Consider the following 20,510-nt stretch of genomic DNA (forward strand, 5'->3'; position numbering starts at 1 on the left):
CCCTGCAGCTGGAGGGCAGCTGAGAAGGATGCAATAGGCTTGTGCCCTGACCCCTGGGAGCCCAGCAGTGCTTTTGGGAGGGCACTGTGAGCTGTTGCTTCCTTCTCACAGTGCCCTCCAGGTAGGGGGCAGCTGAGAAGGATGGAACAAGCATGCACCCTAGCCCCTGCAAGCAGCTGCAAAGAAGATGCCTTTGTCTTTCACCCCCTCTCTGTCTCCTTGCTAGCGCTAGCGGATGAAACTGGGCGCTTCTTCTTCAATGGGAATTCGGCTATCGACAACCCACAGAACTTCCGAGTAGCTGGCACTGTGTTCAAATACCGCCGGCCTTCCAGCCTGCACGCCGACGGCCTCGAGTACATTATTGCACAGGGGCCCACCAACCAGTCTCTCAACGCCATGGTAAGTGATGGAGGCTACGAAAAGATTGCTTTCTTCTTCCTTGTGTGAGCCCCAAGAATGGGAGCGCAAAGTTAAAGGGGGCTTGGGGGCCTGATCCGCAACAGTGGCTTGAGGCAAAGTTCTCAAATCGCATTAGATGTCAGGAGCGAGGTGGCAGTTAATCACGCTCTGCAAGTTGGAATGAACTCTTTAATAGCAAGAACAAGATGTGCACAGACTTGGTGGAGTACCTTTGCCCCATAGATCAGTTGCTGAGACTGAAAGTCCTGGGCTCGTCCCCTCCTCTCCGGGGCTTTTCCCAAGCAATCAGAGACTGCACCTGTATGTAGCTTGTTGCTGCTCTGCCCGTTTCAGCCCGCTTCTGGTTCTGTGAGACAGGTGGGGCGGGGAGGAAGGGGAGACACTTGTGACTCTTCATCAGGCTGACTCATCTCTGCCTCCTGGCCTCCCTGCTCCTGCTTCTGGACACAGTCTGCCACAGACTCTCCCTGCTCACTGAGCCCTGTTACTCCTTCAGCTTCTGATACCTCGTCTTCCTAGTCTTCTCCCTCTGTTGTCCCACCACCAATCCCTGGGCTCTGAGCCTTCTTCCCTTGCTGGTTCCCCAGCTAGTTTCTCCCACCATTCCTCTACATCCCATCAGTCCATGACATTACCTTCACGTGGACTGAATCAGCTAGATTGGTGACTGGAAGTGGCCGCTGAGACCATATAACACCAGTCCTGAAAGATCTTCATTGGCTCCCAGTACGTTTCCGAGCACAATTCAAAGTGTTGGTGTTGACCTTTAAAGCCTTAAACGGCCTTGGTCCTGTATTCCTGAAGGAGCGTCTCCACCCCCATCGTTCTGCCCGGACACTGAGGTCCAGCTCCGAGGGCCTTCTGGCAGTTCCCTCGCTGCAAGAAGTGAGGCTACAGGAAACCAGGCTGAGGGCCTTCTCGGTAGTGGCGCCCGCCCTGTGGAAAGCCCTCCCACCATATGTCAAGGCAATAAACAACTATTTTACTTTTAAAAGACAACTGAAGGTGGCCTTGTTTGGGGACGTTTTTAATTTCTGACACTGTATTGTTTTTAATATTCAGTTGTAAGCTGCCCAGAGTGGCTGGGGAAACCCAGCCAGATGGGCGGGGGTATAAATAATAAAGTATTATTATTATTATTATTATTATTATTATTATTATTATTATTATTATTATTTGTTATTCCCAAGTGCTAGTGCCGATGGATTAATTTTGTTTCCCTTTGCTTTTTCCTTTTCCTTGTTGAACCCAGTACTATAACTTCAATGGGAAAGTCCCCCATGTGACCTACGACTACACAGTGCCCAGGGCGCTGTCGCCGGCTCTTCAAACCGTTCCCCCTGCCATCAAGATGCCAACGCTGTACCTTCACTTGCCGGAGCCCAGCCACAATCGCCAGGACGCCGTCCCGCCCATATCCCAAGATTTCAACGCCACTTGGTTATCTCTCGCACCGGATGACGTCGGGGAGCCTTTCCCACGGGGGGAGGAGCATGGAGGGGTGGCCTTCAAAAACCAGGGCTTTTTCCCATTTAACTCAACTGCTCAAGGCAAGGACTGGGGCTGGAAGCATGGGGCAGAGGACGAAAAGTTTGGTTTCCAAGTCCAACAGGTCTACCACACCAACGGAGCAGGTGATGATGAAAAGATAGAAGCAGATCTGGGTTGGTATATTTTCTTGCCACTATATTTGCCGTGTTGGATTCCTTCTGCCCCCACATGAAGGGTGGGGTGGGGTGGGGCAGGGTAGCCATGTCCTCCCAATGCTGCCTACTGAAAATCCACGGTTTTTTTGCATTGCTGTTCTTAGTTATGTAATGCCTTATTCCTGACCCATATATCCGGAGCCTTCTGTGGGGGGTTGGGAGGAAGTAAATAATTGTTGTGGGTTTGCTTGGTTTCCAATCCAACTTGCCCGGACCCTGAGATCATCTTCTGAGGCCCTTCTTCATGTGCCTCCTCCTCAAGAGGTCTGGAGGGTGGCAACCCAAGAGCAGGGCCTTCTCTGCAGTGGCTCCCCGTCTGTGGCATGCTCTCCCCAGGGAAGTTTGCCTGGCGCCGTCATTATACACCTTTAGGTGCCAGGCAAAAACATTCCTTTTTAACCAGGCCTTTGGTTGATTTGATTGACATCCTATGCCCTTGTAAAATGTGGGTTTTTTGGGGGGGGGTGTTGTTTTTATTTTGATTATTTATTTTGTGGTTTTATATTTTGATTTTGTTCTGTGAACTGCCCTGAGACCTTTGTGTATAGGGCAGCATAGAAATTCAATTAATAATAATAATAATAATAATAATAATAATAATAATAATAATAATAATAAGTCTTGAGGTAAGGGGACAACTATGGTTTGATGAAGGGCTGTAAGGGATAATGTGCAAAGCCAGAATAGCTAATAGCTATTATGAGAATTTAATTTTTTTGGAAATTCAAACTTTGAGATTTAGGGTTGCTGAATTTTGAAGAGCAAAAAAAGGGAGGGGACACATTTGCCAACTTTTAACTATGGATCGCTAGGATGACACTTGTTTTATGTGTCCTGAAAAGGAGGACGTGTCCTGGAAAAAGAGGACACATGGCAACCATACGCACACACCTCCTTGCCAAAATCTGAAATCATCCCTAAACCCTGAACGTTAAAATTTTGTAGTTGTGAGAGCTCTGAAATTATGAGGACTGGAAACTCATTTTTTTTAAGCACTGAGAGTGTGTCCTGTTTAAGATGCTAGATTGCAAATCACACCAGAAGATTTGTCTTGTGAGCATAACAGGGGAAACGAATTTTGTCCCATGTCCCTTGAGGAACAAATGCCTTAAACTGGATGGCTGCTATCCTGTGTTTTCTTTAAGCCCTCAGACTCAATCACCTCACAATCAGCACAGCGATTCCCCACGGTGCAGCGAGGCCTGAGCTCCAGGAGGCCAGCAGGATGGGGCCATCCAGGCTACGTCTCTTCAGGAAACTGTGTCTGCAGGACCCTCAGAACGCCGCTTTTTGCAGGGAATTGCATTACCTAGCGATCAAGCTGGGGAGGAAGAACTCGACGGTGGGCTTTTGGGGCGAACCTTTGGTCGAGTGGTCCGAAGGGCTGCACAAGCCACCGGCAAAAAAGAACTTTCTGGAGGATGCGAATGCGGAAGCGCATGCGGTGGACGGCGCAGCGAACGATACGGTCGTGGCGATGCCGTCCAAGCCTAGTTCCAGCACCAGCGTTCAGGCCGGTTTGGGGACCAAACTCCTGTCAGAACCTCTTCAGGCTCCTGGCACTGAAAGGCAAGTAGAACGAACGTTTCCTGGAGCAAAGGACCAAATGTCCTCTTAGGGGGAAGATAGATGTCATGTGAACTCCCAGCAGAGCACCTCCTCCATGTGGGGAGGCTGGTTTCCTCTCAGCCTCGCCATCTGAATGGCTGACAAACACACCAGCATGTTGTCTTCGGTCTTACTCCAAACCCCAGGATTCAGATGTGCTACCCACCCATCAACAATAGTTCTGTGGGTCACAGTGAAGACCGATGGGAAGACCGCAAAGCAAGAGCAGGGACCCACCTAGGGGCGCAGTGGGCAGCCTCTTTTGTGAGGCCGCACTGAAGCTTTCGGGACGCGGGTGGCACTGTGGGTTAAACCACAGAGCCTAGGGCTTGCCTATCAGAAGGTCAGCGGTTCGAATCCCCGCGACGGGGTGAGCTCCCATTGCTCGGTCCCGGCTCCTGCCATCCTAGCAGTTCGAAAGCACGTCAAAGTGCAAGTAGATAAATAGGTACCACTCTGGCGGGAAGGTAAACGGTGTTTCCATGGTTCGCCAGAAGGGGCTTAGTCATGCTGGCCTTTACTGAAGCTTTCCCCTGCTTACGCAGTGGACTCGTAATCTGGTGAACCGGGTTCGCGTCTCCGCTCCTCCACCTGCAGCTGCTGGGTGACCTTGGGCTGGTCACACTTCTCTGACGTCTCTCAGCCCCACTCACCTCACAGAGTGTTTGTTGTGGGGGAGAAAGGGAAAGGAGATTGTTAGCCGCTTTGAGACTCCTTAGGGTAGTGATAAAGTGGGATATCAAATCCAAACTCCTCTTCATCTTCTTAATTTATGCCTTCCTTGTGGCATGCTAAGTTGTCTGAGTGCATTCTTTGGGAATTACAGTGGTACCTCGGGTTAAGTACTTAATTCGTTCTGGAGGTCCGTACTTAACCTGAAACTGTTCTTAACCTGAAGCACCACTTTAGCTAATGGGGCCTCCTGCTGCTGCCGCGCCGCCGGAGCACGATTTCTGTTCTCATCCTGAAGCAAAGTTCTTAACCTGAAGCACTATTTCTGGGTTAGCGGAGTCTGTAACCTGAAGTGTATGTAACCTGAAGCATACGTAACCCGAGGTACCACTCTATTGGCCTAAAGAATGGCATCCTTGACAGGCCACCGGCGCCTGAGTTTTGAAATGCGTCAGATTTGGTATGCGCCAGACTCTGGGGGAGCAACGACTGCATTCACACCTGGCTCCTTTCCTAGTCCCCTCAGAATCCCAGAAAGGATGGCCTTTCCTTCCCAGAGTAGACCATCCACCCGTGAGTTCATGCAAGCTCCTTTTTCCCTACAGCAACGACTTTGAGCTGAATCCCCTCGGCCACGACGACATCAGCCTGGCTGATATGTATCGCTGGAAGGTGTCGGCCTACGCCCCTTGCAGTTCGACGTGCACCTCAGGTAGCTTTGCTGCGAAGGTGGTGGTTTTCGAGAGCAATTCTCGCGAGGGACCCAACCTTTTGCTTGAATGTGCCTCGTTTTCATACACCCAGAGAGATCTTTTCTAGAAATAAGCCTGAAAGTCTGGTATTGTAGGTTGACAGGAATGCACCTGCTGTTCATTCAGGTATCCGTTGGCTGTTTACTTTGCCTCTGCATCCTTAACTCTTCAACCACAAATTCTGCATGGAGCGGCCCCTCAAAAGTTGGTGCCTCTCCAGCTGTCTTGGACTACAATTCCCATCAGCCCTTCCTAGCACAGCCAGTTGGTCCATTTAGTCTACTGTTGCTTGCATGGACAGGCAGTGCTGCCTAATAATAATAATAATAATAATAATAATAATAATTTATTATTTGTACCCCGCCCATCTGGCTGGGTTTCCCCAGCCACTCTGGGTAGCTTCCAACAAAGATTAAAAATACATGAAAATGTCACACATTAAAAATTTCCTGAACAGGGTTGCCTTCAGATATCTTCTAAATGTCAGGTAGTTGTTTATCTCTTTGACATCTGGTGGGAGGGCGTTCCACAGGGCGGGCGCCACTACCGAGAAGGCCCTCTGCCTGGTTCCCTGTAGCTTTGCTTCTCGCAGTGAGGGAACCGCCAGAAGGCCCTTGGAGCTGGACCTCCCTGCTGCCCAGTCCCTGGGGTTGGTGGGAGCTGAACTTGGACCTTCCTAAATGTGACCTGCAGTCCTTTCCCGTTCTAAGCCACTCTGTGTATCCATATGGCACAATGAGTTTTTAGCAGGTTTGTTCTCTAGCTGCCCTGGAGCATTTAACCCGCCACAATGCACATAGGCAATAAACTATCGTATTTTTAAATTAATTGATACGAATTAAATTTAATGACACAATTGTTCATTGCACAGCCTTGATTCTTCATTCATATCCCAGCATTAACTGTGCAGCTTTAAGATGCTGTCCAGCTCTGCTGCTCAGAGCCTCTTCATGTCAAAGCTGTCAACTGTCCCTTATTTGGTGGGAAAGTCCCTTATCCCAGCGCTGTGTCCCACTGCTGTCCCTTATTGAGGATGTCCCTTAAATTTCCCAGGTTTCAAAGGAAGCAGCTCCTCTCCCTCCCTCCCTCCCTGCCAGCCAGGGAGGAGGGAGGCTCCAACTGTGTTGCTTGGCTGCGTTGCTCACCCAATAAGGAGTCTAAGAATGACTGGGGGGTGGAGCTTGCATACCTTGTGCCGATCAAATCAGCCGCATTGCCTGGGGACTCGCCTTTGCTCAGCGCTTCCCAGCGGAGAGGTGATGGTGGTTTCCCTTGCTGTACCCCCTTTGCCGGGTTGCTGCGCTGTGGGAACCACCACTTGAGGCTTCGTTTGGCTGCTGGCTGGGCTTTCTGCCTTTGTCTCGGAGGGGCTCAAAAGTTGAACATACCTGTGCTTGGAAAATCCCTTATTTTGGCTGCTGAACCCTTATTTTCGAGGCTGCGAGTCCCTCATTTTCAAATCTGTAAATTGACAGCTATGCTTCATGTCTTTCAAGGAAGAGATGAGAAAGGAAACACGAGTAGCTTGCCCTCCCATGTTTCTGGATCTTCTCTGGAAAACAGAGGTCTACAAAGTCCCTTTGGAAAGATGGGCATTGTGGGGACAGGATGCTGGTCTTCCTGTGGAGGCAAGGCCATCTTCTCCCATCAGATGAGATCTGGAAAAGTGCTGGTTGCAGCAGTGGGAAAATATCAGTCGCTTAGGCTGCTTAGCAGCCGTCAGGGAAGCTGCTAGGGGCCATTTAACGAACAGGGACTAAAAAGAAACACTTTTGGTTGTCCACCCAGGGATCAGCAGCTCCTACGCCATGTGCGTCCGCTATGATGGCGTGGAAGTGGAAGAAGCATATTGTGACGCCCTGACGCGCCCTGAGCCCACCCATGAGTTTTGCACAGGCAGAGACTGCCAGCCTAGGTGAGTGAAAGGAGCCAGTTCCCAGACTGGGGTGGGATTGTAGGTGTGCAATCTTAATCCTGAACCAGAATATGAAATCTATAGTTTGAGGTTGATGGAAGGTGGTTAACTGTAATGTTCTTCTGTCTTTCTTTACCAAATGCAAAAACTTTACATTTGCAAAATGCTGGGGAAATTATAAACAACTGCAGGACTTATTATAACGTGTCTGCTTTGTGGTTGTTTACTTAATTTGTAAACCAAAATCAGCTTGCAGAGTTTATATATATATAAATTTTTTATTTATACTTTTCAAGTTTATACATTTTATTAGTTTTACAATCAATTTAAAATTTCTAAGCTTGACTTCCTTCCCCCTCTTTCTGCAGTTCCTTAAATTTATTTTTTAATATCTTCTGCATATCCAAATTCATTTGATTATCTACTTTAAATATATACTCTTACAAAACTGCAGGTTATTGCAATAATCCTGCCAATGCTTTTATCTGTTTGAAATTTATCTGTAAATATTCAATAAACCATTTACATTCTTTTATAAAAAGTTTGTTATATTGATTTTCTTGTTCTTCCGGTAAGTTTTGTCATTTCTGCATATTCCGTAAGTTTTTGTCTCCATTCTTCCTTTGCTGGAACTTCTGTTTCTTTCCATTTTGGGGCGAGTAGCATTCTTGCTGCTGTAGTAGCATCCATAAATAAATTTCTATACAATTTACATAGTTCTGCCCCTATAATTCCCAAAAGAAAAGCTTCTGGTTTTTTTTAAAAAAAACAACAAAGTTATTTTGAATTCGTTTTCATCCATATTCCTTTTCAATTCATTATGTAAAAAGAAGGTTCTTTTTATCATATGTGTTGGTCTTGCAGTAAGGTTAAAGCTTACTGGGAAATTATATACAGTCATACCTTGGGTTGAATGTGCTTCAGGTTGAGCATTTTCAAGTTACGCTCCGTGGCAACCCGGAAGTAACGGAGCGCGTTACTTCCGGGTTTCGTCACTCACTTATGCACAGACGCTTAAAATGACGTCACGCGCATGCGCGGAAGTGGCAAAACGTGACCCACGCATGCGCAGACGCGCAGTCGCATCTTATGTTCTATTCAGGATGCGAATGGGGCTCCGGAATGGATCCCGTTCGCATCTCAAGGCACCACTGTATAATGAATTGCAGAGTTGATATTTTTAGTGGGAAATGCAGTTCACTCTTGTGTGGTTATAAATCAGGGGTTGGCAACCTAAGGCCCATGGGCCAGAAGCGGCCCATTGGGGCTGTTTAACCGGCCCCCTAGCTGCCCCCGAATTGAGCTGCCTGCTCGGTGAGTCTCCGTGCGCTGCACTAAATTGGCGCAGCATGGCACGGGGGCTCTCTTCCGTGGCTCTGGAAATTGCTTCTGTGCAGGCATGGTTTCCGGCATCTGGGCATGTGCAGAAGCGATTTCCGGCGCCGGAGACGTGCTGACACGATTTCCGGTGTCACGCTGCGCCAGTCCGGCCCACGGAGGATCTCTGCGGGAGTGATCCGGCCCTTCCCCGGTAAGCCTTGCTGACCCCTGTTATAGAGCCTTATGTAGTTTGGAAGCTTGGAAGGTTCTTCTGTTTTCTTGACTCGGGTAATTCTGCTGCTCTGACCTTCCAAGTTCTCTCAGACTAAGCCATGGCTGCTCTCTCTTCTCTCTCGCCATTGATGCCTGCATGGAGGTGGGAGACCAGCCGGTGGAGCGAGTGTTCCAGGACCTGCAGCGAAGGCTATCAGTACCGAACGGTGCGCTGCTGGAAGATGCTGGCTCCGGGCTTTGACAGCTCTGTTTACGACGACATGTGCGAGTCGGCAGGGCTAGTCAGGCCCATGGAGCGGAAATCTTGCAAGAACAAAGCTTGTGGACCACAGTGGGAGCTGTCAGAGTGGTCTGAGGTATGTGGTTCCTTGGCAAGTGCAGCAAAAAAAAGGTTTACAGCATGGGCCGGGGGAAATAGCTAAGCGAGCCTCTCTGCAAGAGCAGAGACAAAGGTCCTTTTTAGGGACTTGGGGAGCAAAAGAAGGGAATTGTGATGTTTTAACCCTGATTACCTTCATCTTAAGGGATGCGGGTGGCGCTGTGGGTTAAACCACAGAGCCTAGGACTCGCCGATCAGAAGGTTGGCAGTTCGAATCCCCGCAACAGGGTGAGCTCCCGTTACTCGGTCCCTACTCCTGCCCACCTAGCAGTTCGAAAGCACGGCAAAGTGCAAGTAGATAAATAGGTACCACTCTGGCGGGAAGCTAAACCGTGTTTCCGTGCGCTGCTCTGGTTCGCCAGAAGCAGCTTAGTCATGCTGGCCACATGACCCAGAAGCTGTATGCCAGCTCTCTCGGCCAATAAAGCGAGATGAGCGCCGCAAACCCAGAGTCGGCCACGACTGGACCTAATGGCCAGGGGTCCCTTTACCTTTACTTTTACCTTCATCTTACGCAATAGAATCATGGGCATGAAATCCGTTTTAAGGAAGATAGCAGCCTTAGCATATTATTATCATTTGAATTGGGGTGGGCTCAAGTGTGAGGATCAAACTGGTGTTATCTGTTTTCATTTATTTTTATTTCCGTCAGTAAATTTCGTTGCCCAACAGCACAAACTCCCAGGAAAGAGCACTCCATGCATTTCTGCTTCTCGTTCAACCACGTTCACAGCCCCTTATGGCACCTTTTCTATATTTCCCCACCCCGGGACTGCTCCTTGTACATCAATGCATAGCAAACAATTAATAAATCAGTGGTGGTAATAACCTAATGTCCCATTTCACTTGGAATGAGCGCTCAGTGGCTCCACAATTCAACGCTGCAAGTCATTAGCTTAGCACAAGTACAGTGGTACCTCGGGTTACATATGCTTCAGGTTACAGATGCTTCAGGTTACAGACTCCGCTAACCTAGAAACAGTACCTAGGGTTAAGAACCTTGCTTCAGGATGAGAACAGAAATCGTGCAGCGGCAGCGGGAGGCCCCATTAGCTAAAGTGGTACCTCAGGTTAAGAACAGACCTCTGGAACGAATTAAGTACGTAACCTGAGGTACCACTGTATTCAGAAAGCCAAGGGAAAGCATGTTTAGTCTACTGCCGTGTCATCCACCTGTATTAACTGCCCCCTCCCCATCTAAGGAATAAAAGAAAGACATGTTCAGCCCTTTCTGCTTTTTCTGAGTAATTTGAAATCTAGACCATAATTTCCAGTATACTCCTGCCAGGGGTGGGTGGGCAGTTGCTAGAACCGAGATATCTTAGTCTACACAACAACTATTACAGTGGTACAGTGGTACACAGCAACTATTACAGAGTTACAAACACCTCAGGTTACAAACGCTTCAGGTTACAAACTCGGCTAACCTGGAAGAGTTACCTCAAGTTGAGAAATTTGCCCTAGGATGAGAACGGAAATCGTGTGCCAGCGGCGCAGTAACATTAAGAGGCCCCATTAGCAAAAGCACACCTCTTGTTAAGAACAGTTTCAGGTTAAGAACGGACCTTCGGAACAAATTAAGTTCGTACCTAGAGGTACCACTGTGTTTATGTATTGGGCTCTGACCTAGCTCCAAGGCTCACTGTGAGAAGTGAAGTTACAGGGAACCAGGCAGAGGGCCTTCTCGGTAGTGGCACCCGCCCTGTGGAACACCCTCCCATCAGATGTCAAAGAAATAAACAACTATCTGACATTTAGACATTAGTTGTTTAGATAAACAACTATCTGATATCTGAAGGCAACCCTGTTTAGGGAAGTTTTTAATGACTGATGTTTTAATAAAATTTAAAAAATCCTTCAAGTAGCACCTTAAAAAGGTAAAGGTACCCCTGCCCGTACGGGCCAGTCTTGACAGACTCTGGGGTTGTGCGCCCATCTCACTTAAGAGGCCAGGGGCCAGCGCTGTCCGGAGACACTTCCGGGTCACGTGGCCAGCGTGACATCGCTGCTCTGGCGAGCCAGAGCCGCACACGGAAACGCCGTTTACCTTCCCGCTGGTAAGCGGTCCCTATTTATCTACTTGCACCCGGAGGTGCTTTCGAACTGCTAGGTTGGCAGGCGCTGGGACTGAGCAGCGGGAGCGCACCCCGCCGCAGGGATTCGAACCGCCGACCTTTTGATCGGCAAGTCCTAGGCGCTGAGGCTTTAACCCACAGCGCCACCTGCGTCGACCAACTAAGTTTGTTATTGGTATGAGCTTTTGTGTGCCTGCAGCACAGCTACCTACCTGTAACTAGAATGATGTTTTAATGTATTTTTAACCTCCTCTTGGAAGCCGCCCAGAGTGGCTGGGGAAACCCAGCCAGATGGGTGTGGTAGAAACAATAATAATAATAATAATAATAATAATAATAATAATAGTTATTATTATTTAATATTGTTATTATTATTTCAACATCTGAGGCAAAACCGCCCCCCAACCTCCCCTCCCCATAATAAACTATACTGTGAATAAATTAGTTACCATTTGCTTTTTAAAACCGTACTTAAATTCTTCTGCCTGGGGCAGATGGCTCTGTTAGGAAGGCATGCATGTTGACCTTGAGCTGACATAAATTGTTTGCGATATTAATCACTTTGGGAATATTAGGTCTCTTTCCTGAGTGGAAAGGGTGATCCCATACTGTTTATGAAGGAACAAGCTTGTCCACAGAAGAAGAATTGCCTCCTTGGGGCTTGCATCTTTGACGCTGTTTTTCATTTCCCCTGTCCCATATCACCCTGTTCCCATCTTTATAGTGTTCTGCTCGATGCGGTGGCCCAGGGACGATGAAGAGGGAGGTGCGCTGCTCTGTAGAGCCCAATCTGTGCAGTGAGTCATTGAGGCCTGTCGGTGAGCGGGAATGCTCCGGCCCCCCCTGCGACTGGCATTGGGCTGCCTCTGACTGGGGGCCGGTGAGTCACAGAACATTCTTTCTATTTTCTCCTCCTCTCCCCTCCCCATCTTAGAGGATCTCGGATTAAGAGGGCATGGAGGTGACAGGTCTGTCATCCGTGGGGAGCCTGTGGGTTTTGAGGTGGGCAGCCGGCGACTCATACCAGTTCCTGTCTCTTTGCTGCATGCTTGCATAACCAAGAAAATAGGCTGGCAAAGGATCCCAGCGTGTCACAAACTCAGTTCCCAGTCAGACTTGCTGCCTCCCTGGAATGAGAGTATGCTTTCAGCTTTTTTCTGTATATGTTTTTGGGCAAGGTTGGCAGAAGCACAACAACGGTCTTTTTGGGAAGCTTCGTCAGCAATGTCTAGGCAACACGATGACCATGTACATATGTGTAATGGTTATAGGGGTTGCTGGTGCGTAAGTTGCCGCCACTCCTGGCTAGGTTACCTGGGTGAACCCTTTCTGTCTGGACAGCCTTTCACTTTGTGGCTGTCTCAGTCGCTGGCAGAATCCGTCAGTGGGCGTTTCTTGAACTTCTTCCAGCAAAGAAGTTCTTTGACGCCAAGTCTCCTCCTACTCTCCCCACTGGTCTCCGGTGAAGAGTCCTGGAGCCTTCTCTCCGATTCCCCCATCTGCCCCCCTTCACCCCTGGTGTTACGCTGATTTCCTTCCCCAGCAGATGGGCTGCCTCTCTCCCTGCTGGGACCCTCTCCGGCATCGCTCTGGAGCCTTCCCTCCGCCTCTGGCTCCAATGGCAGTTCCCTGACAATATGCAACAGACAATCTTTATAGAATTCCTTCAAACCAGTACAAAATGAAATCTTTAGTCTCAAAGTCTCTGAAAATCTTTAAATGAAGCGAGGTACCAAACTTTGTACGATGAAAGACAAGCTGTGAAGCTTTGTGTATACAGCAAATATGATGCCCAACACTGAACAGTGATTCCGGATATTGACTACTGTTCTGTAGAATTCTTCGTCAGCATGATGGGAGGATATAGAATTGCTTCATAAACCCATCTTATTTTGAATGGATGTATGTAAATGAAAATATCAAATGCTGTGGAACAGTGCTCATGTAATAGCCTGGGAGTCCTGTACCTGGATCAGACCCTGCATGCATATTTTTAGAAATTATTCTGCAATTGTGAGGTCTAGGTTAAGGTTACCAGATTTTTTTCCAATTAATCCGGGGACACTTTTCAACTTCAATAGATTTTGAATGGGGTCTGATTTGTAAACCCGGGGACTGTCCCTGGGAAACGGGGACATCTGGTAACTTTAGTTAGGTACTTTTTTTAAAAAAAAAAAAGAAGGCGTCAATTTCTGCATCCCGGTCATTTTACTTGTGGCTGCATGGAATACACCCGTACCATAAATGTGTCCAAAGTCTTACAGATGTCCCCAACGCCTTCCTGATTAGAGACTGATGCTCAGCCGCTGTTACCTTGAAAGGCCTCTTTGTTTCTCCAAGTGCTCAGGTTTGTGTGGCGAGGGACGAATGAGCCGCTTTGTCACGTGTCGCAATTTGGAGGGGAAGGTCATCTCCGACTCCCTGTGCAACCCCAACACCAAGCCTCTAGCCATCTATCCCTGTGGAGATAAGAACTGCCCTGCGCATTGGGTTAAACAGGAATGGGACCAGGTGAGTCCGTGCTTGGTCACGCCCTCCATACGAACAGGATGCTCTTGCCAACAGTGGTTTGCCTACTGCTGGGTGTGTTTCTTGACTAACTATTAACTCCGTTCTGTGCTTTGCCATAGCCTTCTGCTTCTGATCTCCCTTGAGCTTTCTCTCTTTTTTTTTAAAGTAATATTTATTAAGAGTTTAAAGATTACAAAAAGAAGAAAAAAAGTTAAACAAAGCAAAACAATACAATACAATACAATACATGAAAAACACAAAACACTACTTATCTTGACAAAACAGAAACAGAAAGCAAAAACAATTAAAAACACATCCAAAATTTCCATATCTTATCTTTCATTTACTTGTTTCAACGACCTCCTCACACCTCCCTTTTTTGTGTTCTAGTTCAGTTAGCTATTTCAGCAAATCCTTCCCATCTTTCTCAATTTTTGTCCTATAATTTATCTTAACACAATCTAACCTTACTTTTTTCCCCTTTGGCCCATTAACAATCTATTTTTACTTAATTCTTTATAACATTTCTGCTAAAGCCATATAACTTCATTCCAGCATCCTTCTGACATTCATTAATTTTACAGTGTTTCTGTAAATAATCTTTAAATTTCTTCCAATCTTCCTCCACCAACTCTTCTCCCTGGTCTCGGATTCTGCCAGTCATTTCTGCCAGTTCCATGTAGTCCATCAACTTCATCTGCCTTGAGCTTTCTCTTGGTAGGGTATCAGAGGTGTCAAAGCAGTGGGTTCATTGTTTCTGTTATAACCCCCACCCCCCAATTTCTATAAAAGGACACAAGGCAGCTTGCATAAAATGACACACTACAAAATAAAATTTAGGGGGAGAAATAGCAACCTTAAAAATAAACTACCCTTTTATAAGCAGATGACAGGGAGCCATGGGATTTCTTTCTGGGCAGAGCCACACCTTAAATTTAAAGCACATCCAACACACATTTTAAGGACATTACGTCCCCCAAAGAATCCTGGGAACTGTGGTTTGTTAAGGGTGCTGGGGATTGTATCTCTGTGAGGTGGAAACTAAAGTTCCCAGGATTCTTTGAGGGATGTCATGTGCTTTAAATATGTATTAAAAAGGTAAAGGGGATCCCTGACCATTAGGTCCAGTCGTGGCCGACTCTGGGGTTGCGGCGCTCATCTCGCTTTATTGGCCGAGGGAGCCAGCGTACAGCTTTCGGGTCAAGTGGCCAGCATGACTAAGCTGCTTCTGGCGAACCAGAGCAGCGCACGGAAACGCCGTTTACCTTCCCGCCGGAGTGGTACCTATTTATCTACTTGCACTTTGATGTGCTTTCGAACTGCTAGGTTGGCAGGAGCTGGGACCGAGCAATGGGAGCTCACCCCGTGGCGGGGATTCGAACCACCGACCTTCTAATTGGCAAATCCTAGGCTCTGTGGTTTAACTCACAGTGCCACCCGTGTCCAAATATGTATTAGATGTGCTTTAATTTCTCCCCTTTTGCCATCCTCTCTCCTCCCCCCTCCCCTCCCCACCAGCCCATTGGCTTGCTGAGAGAGACTGCTGCTTATATTTCATGTTTCTTAAGATAACTGGCTCCTTTTTTCCTTTTAGTGAAGAAAGAGGTATAACTATGAAAAAAGTAAACAAAACAGAAAGGAAAACTACATTACCTCCAGTTTACCGAGAATGGATCTGGACACATCTAAGAAGTGTTTCGGTTAAATGCTTTGCAAAATTTGCATGAGAAATCGGGTTGGCAAAAAAGAAATTCCACAGCGCCCTCTGGCGTCACAGTGTTAGCCTGCACAAACAACACACACAAAGTGTTTTTTCCTTTTCCAGTGTAGCTGAGTCCTTGGTGGGGTACAGCTATTAAGGGGGAATAAAAACAAAAACATCAACAAAGGTGGGATGGGAAGTCAAAAAGAAAATGTGCAATGAAAAGCACCCCTATATATATGATTGGAGTTGTGTAATAACTTGGAAGATTTGATGAAAATCATTATTAAAAAAATATTTACTGAGTGGATTGGAAATTTTATAATGAAAATAAAATAACTTGCACCCTTGCAGTAAGGGTAGACATAATGAAAATGGGAATAGATTGAGTCTCGAATCAATAAAAGTTAACTTTTGCTATGTGTAAGATTTAAAAGAAGCAACTGTACCTTTGCCTTCCTTCCAACACCTGCCTCGCCAGAGCACATCTTGAGCTGGTAACTGGCATCTGTCAGAAGCAGGAGGGGCAATTCCACGGGGCAACTGCCCAGCATAACCCCATGCAACATTCTCTCTTTTTTTATAATAAGTTTTTATTAAATTTTTCCTTTACAAATTGATCAACATAACCATGTTCTCAAATTTCCAGTTTTTGTACGTCCACCAGCTCCTCCACCAATCATCCATAGTTTCTATCTTTACACATTTTCTATATATAATATTGCCAATTAATATTATCCTTTCATCTCTATTTCTTTTTTACAATACACCTTTAACTATCACAAAGCCTCTAGCGTTGTCTGTTCATCACATATGTTTTTCAGATAATCCGTGAACTTTCCCCAGTCCTCGATGAACTTGTGATCCCTTTGGTATCTAATTTCCCCAGTCATTTTGTCCAATTCTGCGTAATCCATAAGTTTCATTCTCCACTCTTCAATGGTCGGTAGTTCCTCTTGTTTCCATTTTTGGGCCATTAATATTCTTGCCACCCCATGCAACATTCTCATGCAACATTCAACATGCTGACCACTGAATGAAACCCCTGTTCTTCCCTTCCAGTGCAATGCGACATGTGGCCGAGGGGTCAAGATGCGGACAGTGCTGTGTGTGGGGCTGGAAAATGGACTGTACAAGGAGTACCCCGAGAAGCGCTGCGACGCTCTTCCCAAGCCAGAAGTTCAGGCGTCCTGCTTCAAGAGACCCTGCTCCACCTGGTTCTCCACCTCTTGGTCCCAGGTAGAGGAAGGGGGGGGTAGTTCTGTAGTGGGGCTTAAGATAGGGATGAAAAGAGGGTAGATGAGCCCCATCTGCTCTTCACTTCCCTCTACAGGCCCTGCAGAAACTGCCTTCTTAACTGATGGACGCACTATGGGTCTCATCCACTCAGTAGATGAGGAACTACACACACCTGTGCGGGTCCTCATCCTGTTCATCACCCAGCCTTGACAGATCACCAACAGGAGCACCCTTAAGCAGGGGGCTAGAGCAGGGGTCAGCAACCTTTTTCACCTGTGGGCCGGTCCACCGTCCCTCAGACCATGTGGTGGACCGGACTATATATATATATATTTAAATGAATGAATTCCTATGCCCCACAAATAACCCAGAGAAGCATTTTAAATAAAAGCACACATTCTATTCATGTAAAAACACCAGGCAGGCCCCACAAACAACCCAGAGATGCATTTTAAATAAAAGAACACATTCTATAATTAAATTAAATTTAAATTAAATTAAATTAAAAGGACACATTAAATAAAAGGACACACTGGTGAGAGCCAGTGTGGTGTAGTGGTTAAGAGCGGTAGTCTCGTAATCTGGGGAACCGAGTTCGCATCTCCGCTCCTCCACATGCAGCTGCTGGGTGACCTTGGGCCAGTCACACTTCTTTGAAGTCTCTCAGCCCCACTCACCTCACAGAGTGTTTCTTGTGGGGGAGGAAGGGAAAGGACCATGTTAGCCGCTTTGAGACTCCTGAAGGGGAGTGAAAGGCGGGATATCAAATCCAAACTCTTCTTCTACTCATGTAAAAACACGCTGATTCCCAGACTGTCCACAGGCTGGATTTAGAAGGCAATTGGGCCGCATCCAGCCCATGGCCCTTAGGTTGCCTACCCCTGGGCTAGAGTCATTCCTCGGCCACAATCAGATTTGATTTGATCAGGCCCACATGCAAACCACCCTGGCTTCTGTGCACGCTGAACCCCTGCTCCAAATATTAAAATATTAAATTACGTTTCACAGTGCTGCTTTGCCACAGCAGCCCTTTGCCAGCTTAGGCCAACTCTGCAAAATTCAGCCGAGAGAGCAAGTCCCTTTAGGGCAAGAGCTTTCTATCATTTCAGGACAGCCTCCGGGGATCCCTTTTGACAGGACGCCTCTGTTGCTATAAACGTTGCAGTCCGTATCCCCCTTTCCCACCACTGGGGAACATTTAGTTATCTTGATTTTAAACCCCCGACCCCCTCTGCCTCCCGTAGTGCAGCAAGACCTGTGGCACAGGCCTGCGTTTTCGTGAGGTGAAATGCTACCAAGGAGAGGTCCTGGGGCAAGGCTGTGAGTCAGCTACCAAGCCTGAAGCCAAGCAGACATGCCAGCTCCAGTTGTGTCCCACAGATGCCCCAGGTAAGGGGGACAATTTCCTTTCAGGCTCCGGCTGGAGAGAGAGAAGGGTCACAGCTATTTTTGCTTTGTAATGCACGTGGGGGTTGTGCGGTAGAGAAGCAGAACAGCAACGTTGACTGGCTCTGCTAATGATTGACTGACCGGCTGTGATGTCACAGAAGGGTGATGCGAGCAGGAGGGTCTGTGGTTGCCATTGGAGGACCGGTTTAGCTCTGAGAGAGAGAGAGGGGGGGCAGGCAGGTGCATGGAAAAGAATGGGGCGGTGGTGAAACATTGGGTCCAGGATGGCAGGATTTGTGGAAGGGTGGTCTTGACAAATGAGCAGAAGGGAAGGCCAGAGGAAAGGATTGGAGGAGGAGGACAAAAACTAGGGAAGAGAATGGAATAAAGGGTACATGTTGGCCAAGAACTGCAGAGATAAGGAGACTACGGTCCCCATATAAATTCGAAGTCAGACACATATTGGAAATAAATTAGCTCAGTCGGTGTGGGATGGTCAGGGAGGGATCAAGCAACTCTTTTACTGACGCCTGTTGTCCTATTTCCACTCTTTAGATGAAGACTGTGAAGACAAAACGACAGCTAACTGTGTTCTGGTCCTAAAAGTGAAGCTCTGCTCACACTGGTACTACAGGAAGGCTTGCTGTAGATCTTGCAGGAGCAAGTCGCCCTGATTCCACCTCTGGCTGTTGTAACTTCCCTGCCCAGAACAAGGAGCAAAATGTCCTTAAACACCAGAAGACTTTACTGAAATCTGCATTCTAGACCGGAAGCCATGGTTCCTGACTTGCAACAACCCTAGAGAACATCCTAGCCAGCTAGCAAGTATTTTTTTTTTCATGTAGCAGTCAAAAGGACCCTGTTTACACGGCCTTTCAAAAAAAGACATCAGGTCTCTAGAAACCACAGTACCAACATCTAACTATCAGACTTCAGAGTGCCCCTCGCAGGTGCTTTATCATGCTACGTGAAATGCTAAAATCCTTGACCTCCCCCATATTGTGGAACACCTGGGGCTTAATAAACTGCTACTGCTACCTGTTCCTTTAGCCTGTAGGCAGTCCCCTGCTGATATTGGCATCTAGGTGAATCCAGGCCTTTGCATTTATGTAGTGCATCAGATTGCAAGGAGCATTTGCAGTCATTCAAATGTAAAGAACAGCCCTGCTGGATCAAACCAGCTAGTCCAGCATTCTACTTCTCACATTGGGCAACAGATTCCTTTTGGGAAGCTCACCAACCGGACGTGATGGTTTCCTCTTGCTGTTGCTCTGGGTCTCCAGAGACATTTAATTTAGCTGTTGTAGCTAGCACCACCCGATAGAACTTTCCTTCATGAATTTGTTCTTTGCTGAAGGCCACCTGGAGAGTTCATGAATCCGAAAGGAAAACGGGAGCGTGTGCTCTCTGAGATTTTCGGAGCGGTGCCATTGCAACAATTCTGCACAACTGCAAGCTGCGTAGTATCCATCTATACCACCCATACGATGCCTCTGGCGTTGCGCATAGCAGTTGGGAATTCATGGAGACGAGAGGCGGACCCCATACAGGGCAGGAGAAGCAGAACATTGCTCAAAAACATTCTTTGGTTAGGGTGCATCAAGTGTTCTGCCCAGCGTCAGTCTTGGAACTTGGTACACAGGAATCTCATGTGCAGACATATGCTTGGAGGAAAGCTATGCCACAGCATGGATAAACAAAAGGGGAGAGAGAGAAGGGGGATGCTTTGAATGTTCCATCCTACAGATATAGCAAGTTGTCTGTGATTAATCTACAAAATCTTTTTTAAAATCACTTTACAATAAAGAGAGAGGGGGAAAAAACACACTTGTGCTTCCACAATGTGAGGAGATGGGAAAAGGGCCCGTGCAATGGAAGTTGCACCTCTGTGGCAAGAAGTAGCAGGAATGGGGAGGTGGCTGACTTGGGAATTTGAGGGGAGGGGAGAAGCTCTCCAATGTTTCTGTGAAATTGCTGGGTGGGATTTCGGCCTGGAATGATGGGGACATATCTCGCACCCAAGGTAGGCACAGGACATGCGCAGCTACGCTTCTTGATGAGGATGAGCCTTTTGAGATGGGCTCTTCCAAGGATGAAGCTGTGACCTTGGGAGAGGTCATCGGGAGAACGCAGGGCGTCTACAAGCAGCTTAATATCCCTCTTTGAGGCCTCTTGAAAAATATTACTTGGAAGGATCCCCTACCTCACTTTTTTGCAAGCATTGATTCATCCCAACCCCACAGATCGGAGGCTGTGCATTCTGCCTTTCAGTTATCACTATCCATCACTCCTGTCAAAGATTTGTGGGAATTTGTACAAGGGGGAGTAAGACGATAAGGACATGGTTGACGATCTTGTGGAAACCTCAGGTGAGAAGGCCATACTTGCTTTCTCCGACACAGCTTGACGTGCCCATGTCTGCACTACCTGTTTAAGATGCATGACGAAGCCGCTTCTGGCGAACCAGAGCAGTGCACGGAAACGCCGTTTACCTTCCTGCCAGAGCAGTACCTATTTATCTACTTGCACTTTGATGTGCTTTCGAACTGCTAGGTTGGCAGGAGCAGGGACCGAGCAACGGGAGC

General features: G+C 47.4%; 1 protein-coding gene across 3 annotated transcripts in view; it reads left to right on the plus strand.

The window, feature by feature from the left end:
- LOC309371938 (ADAMTS-like protein 2) overlaps positions 1 to 19,736 on the plus strand; it is a 40,710-nt gene extending 20,974 nt beyond the window's left edge. For 2 of the 3 annotated variants that reach the window (XM_081915064.1, XM_081915066.1), the window contains exons 8-18: positions 227 to 402; positions 1,676 to 2,087; positions 3,275 to 3,698; positions 5,015 to 5,121; positions 6,950 to 7,076; positions 8,773 to 8,986; positions 11,809 to 11,964; positions 13,425 to 13,595; positions 16,360 to 16,536; positions 17,781 to 17,925; positions 18,481 to 19,736. In XM_081915064.1, the coding sequence (XP_081771190.1) occupies positions 227 to 402; positions 1,676 to 2,087; positions 3,275 to 3,698; positions 5,015 to 5,121; positions 6,950 to 7,076; positions 8,773 to 8,986; positions 11,809 to 11,964; positions 13,425 to 13,595; positions 16,360 to 16,536; positions 17,781 to 17,925; positions 18,481 to 18,599 (2,228 nt within the window). In that variant the 3' untranslated portion in view covers positions 18,600 to 19,736. Of the gene's footprint in view, positions 1 to 226; positions 403 to 1,675; positions 2,088 to 3,274; positions 3,699 to 5,014; positions 5,122 to 6,949; positions 7,077 to 8,772; positions 8,987 to 11,808; positions 11,965 to 13,424; positions 13,596 to 16,359; positions 16,537 to 17,780; positions 17,926 to 18,480 lie in introns of those variants that run through there. The other variant, XM_081915065.1, reaches the window with a different exon arrangement.
- Positions 19,737 to 20,510: the final 774 nt, after the last annotated feature.

The sequence above is a fragment of the Podarcis melisellensis genome (genome assembly GCF_964234715.1).
Source record: "Podarcis melisellensis genome assembly, chromosome: 6".
NCBI lineage: Eukaryota > Metazoa > Chordata > Lepidosauria > Squamata > Lacertidae > Podarcis > Podarcis melisellensis.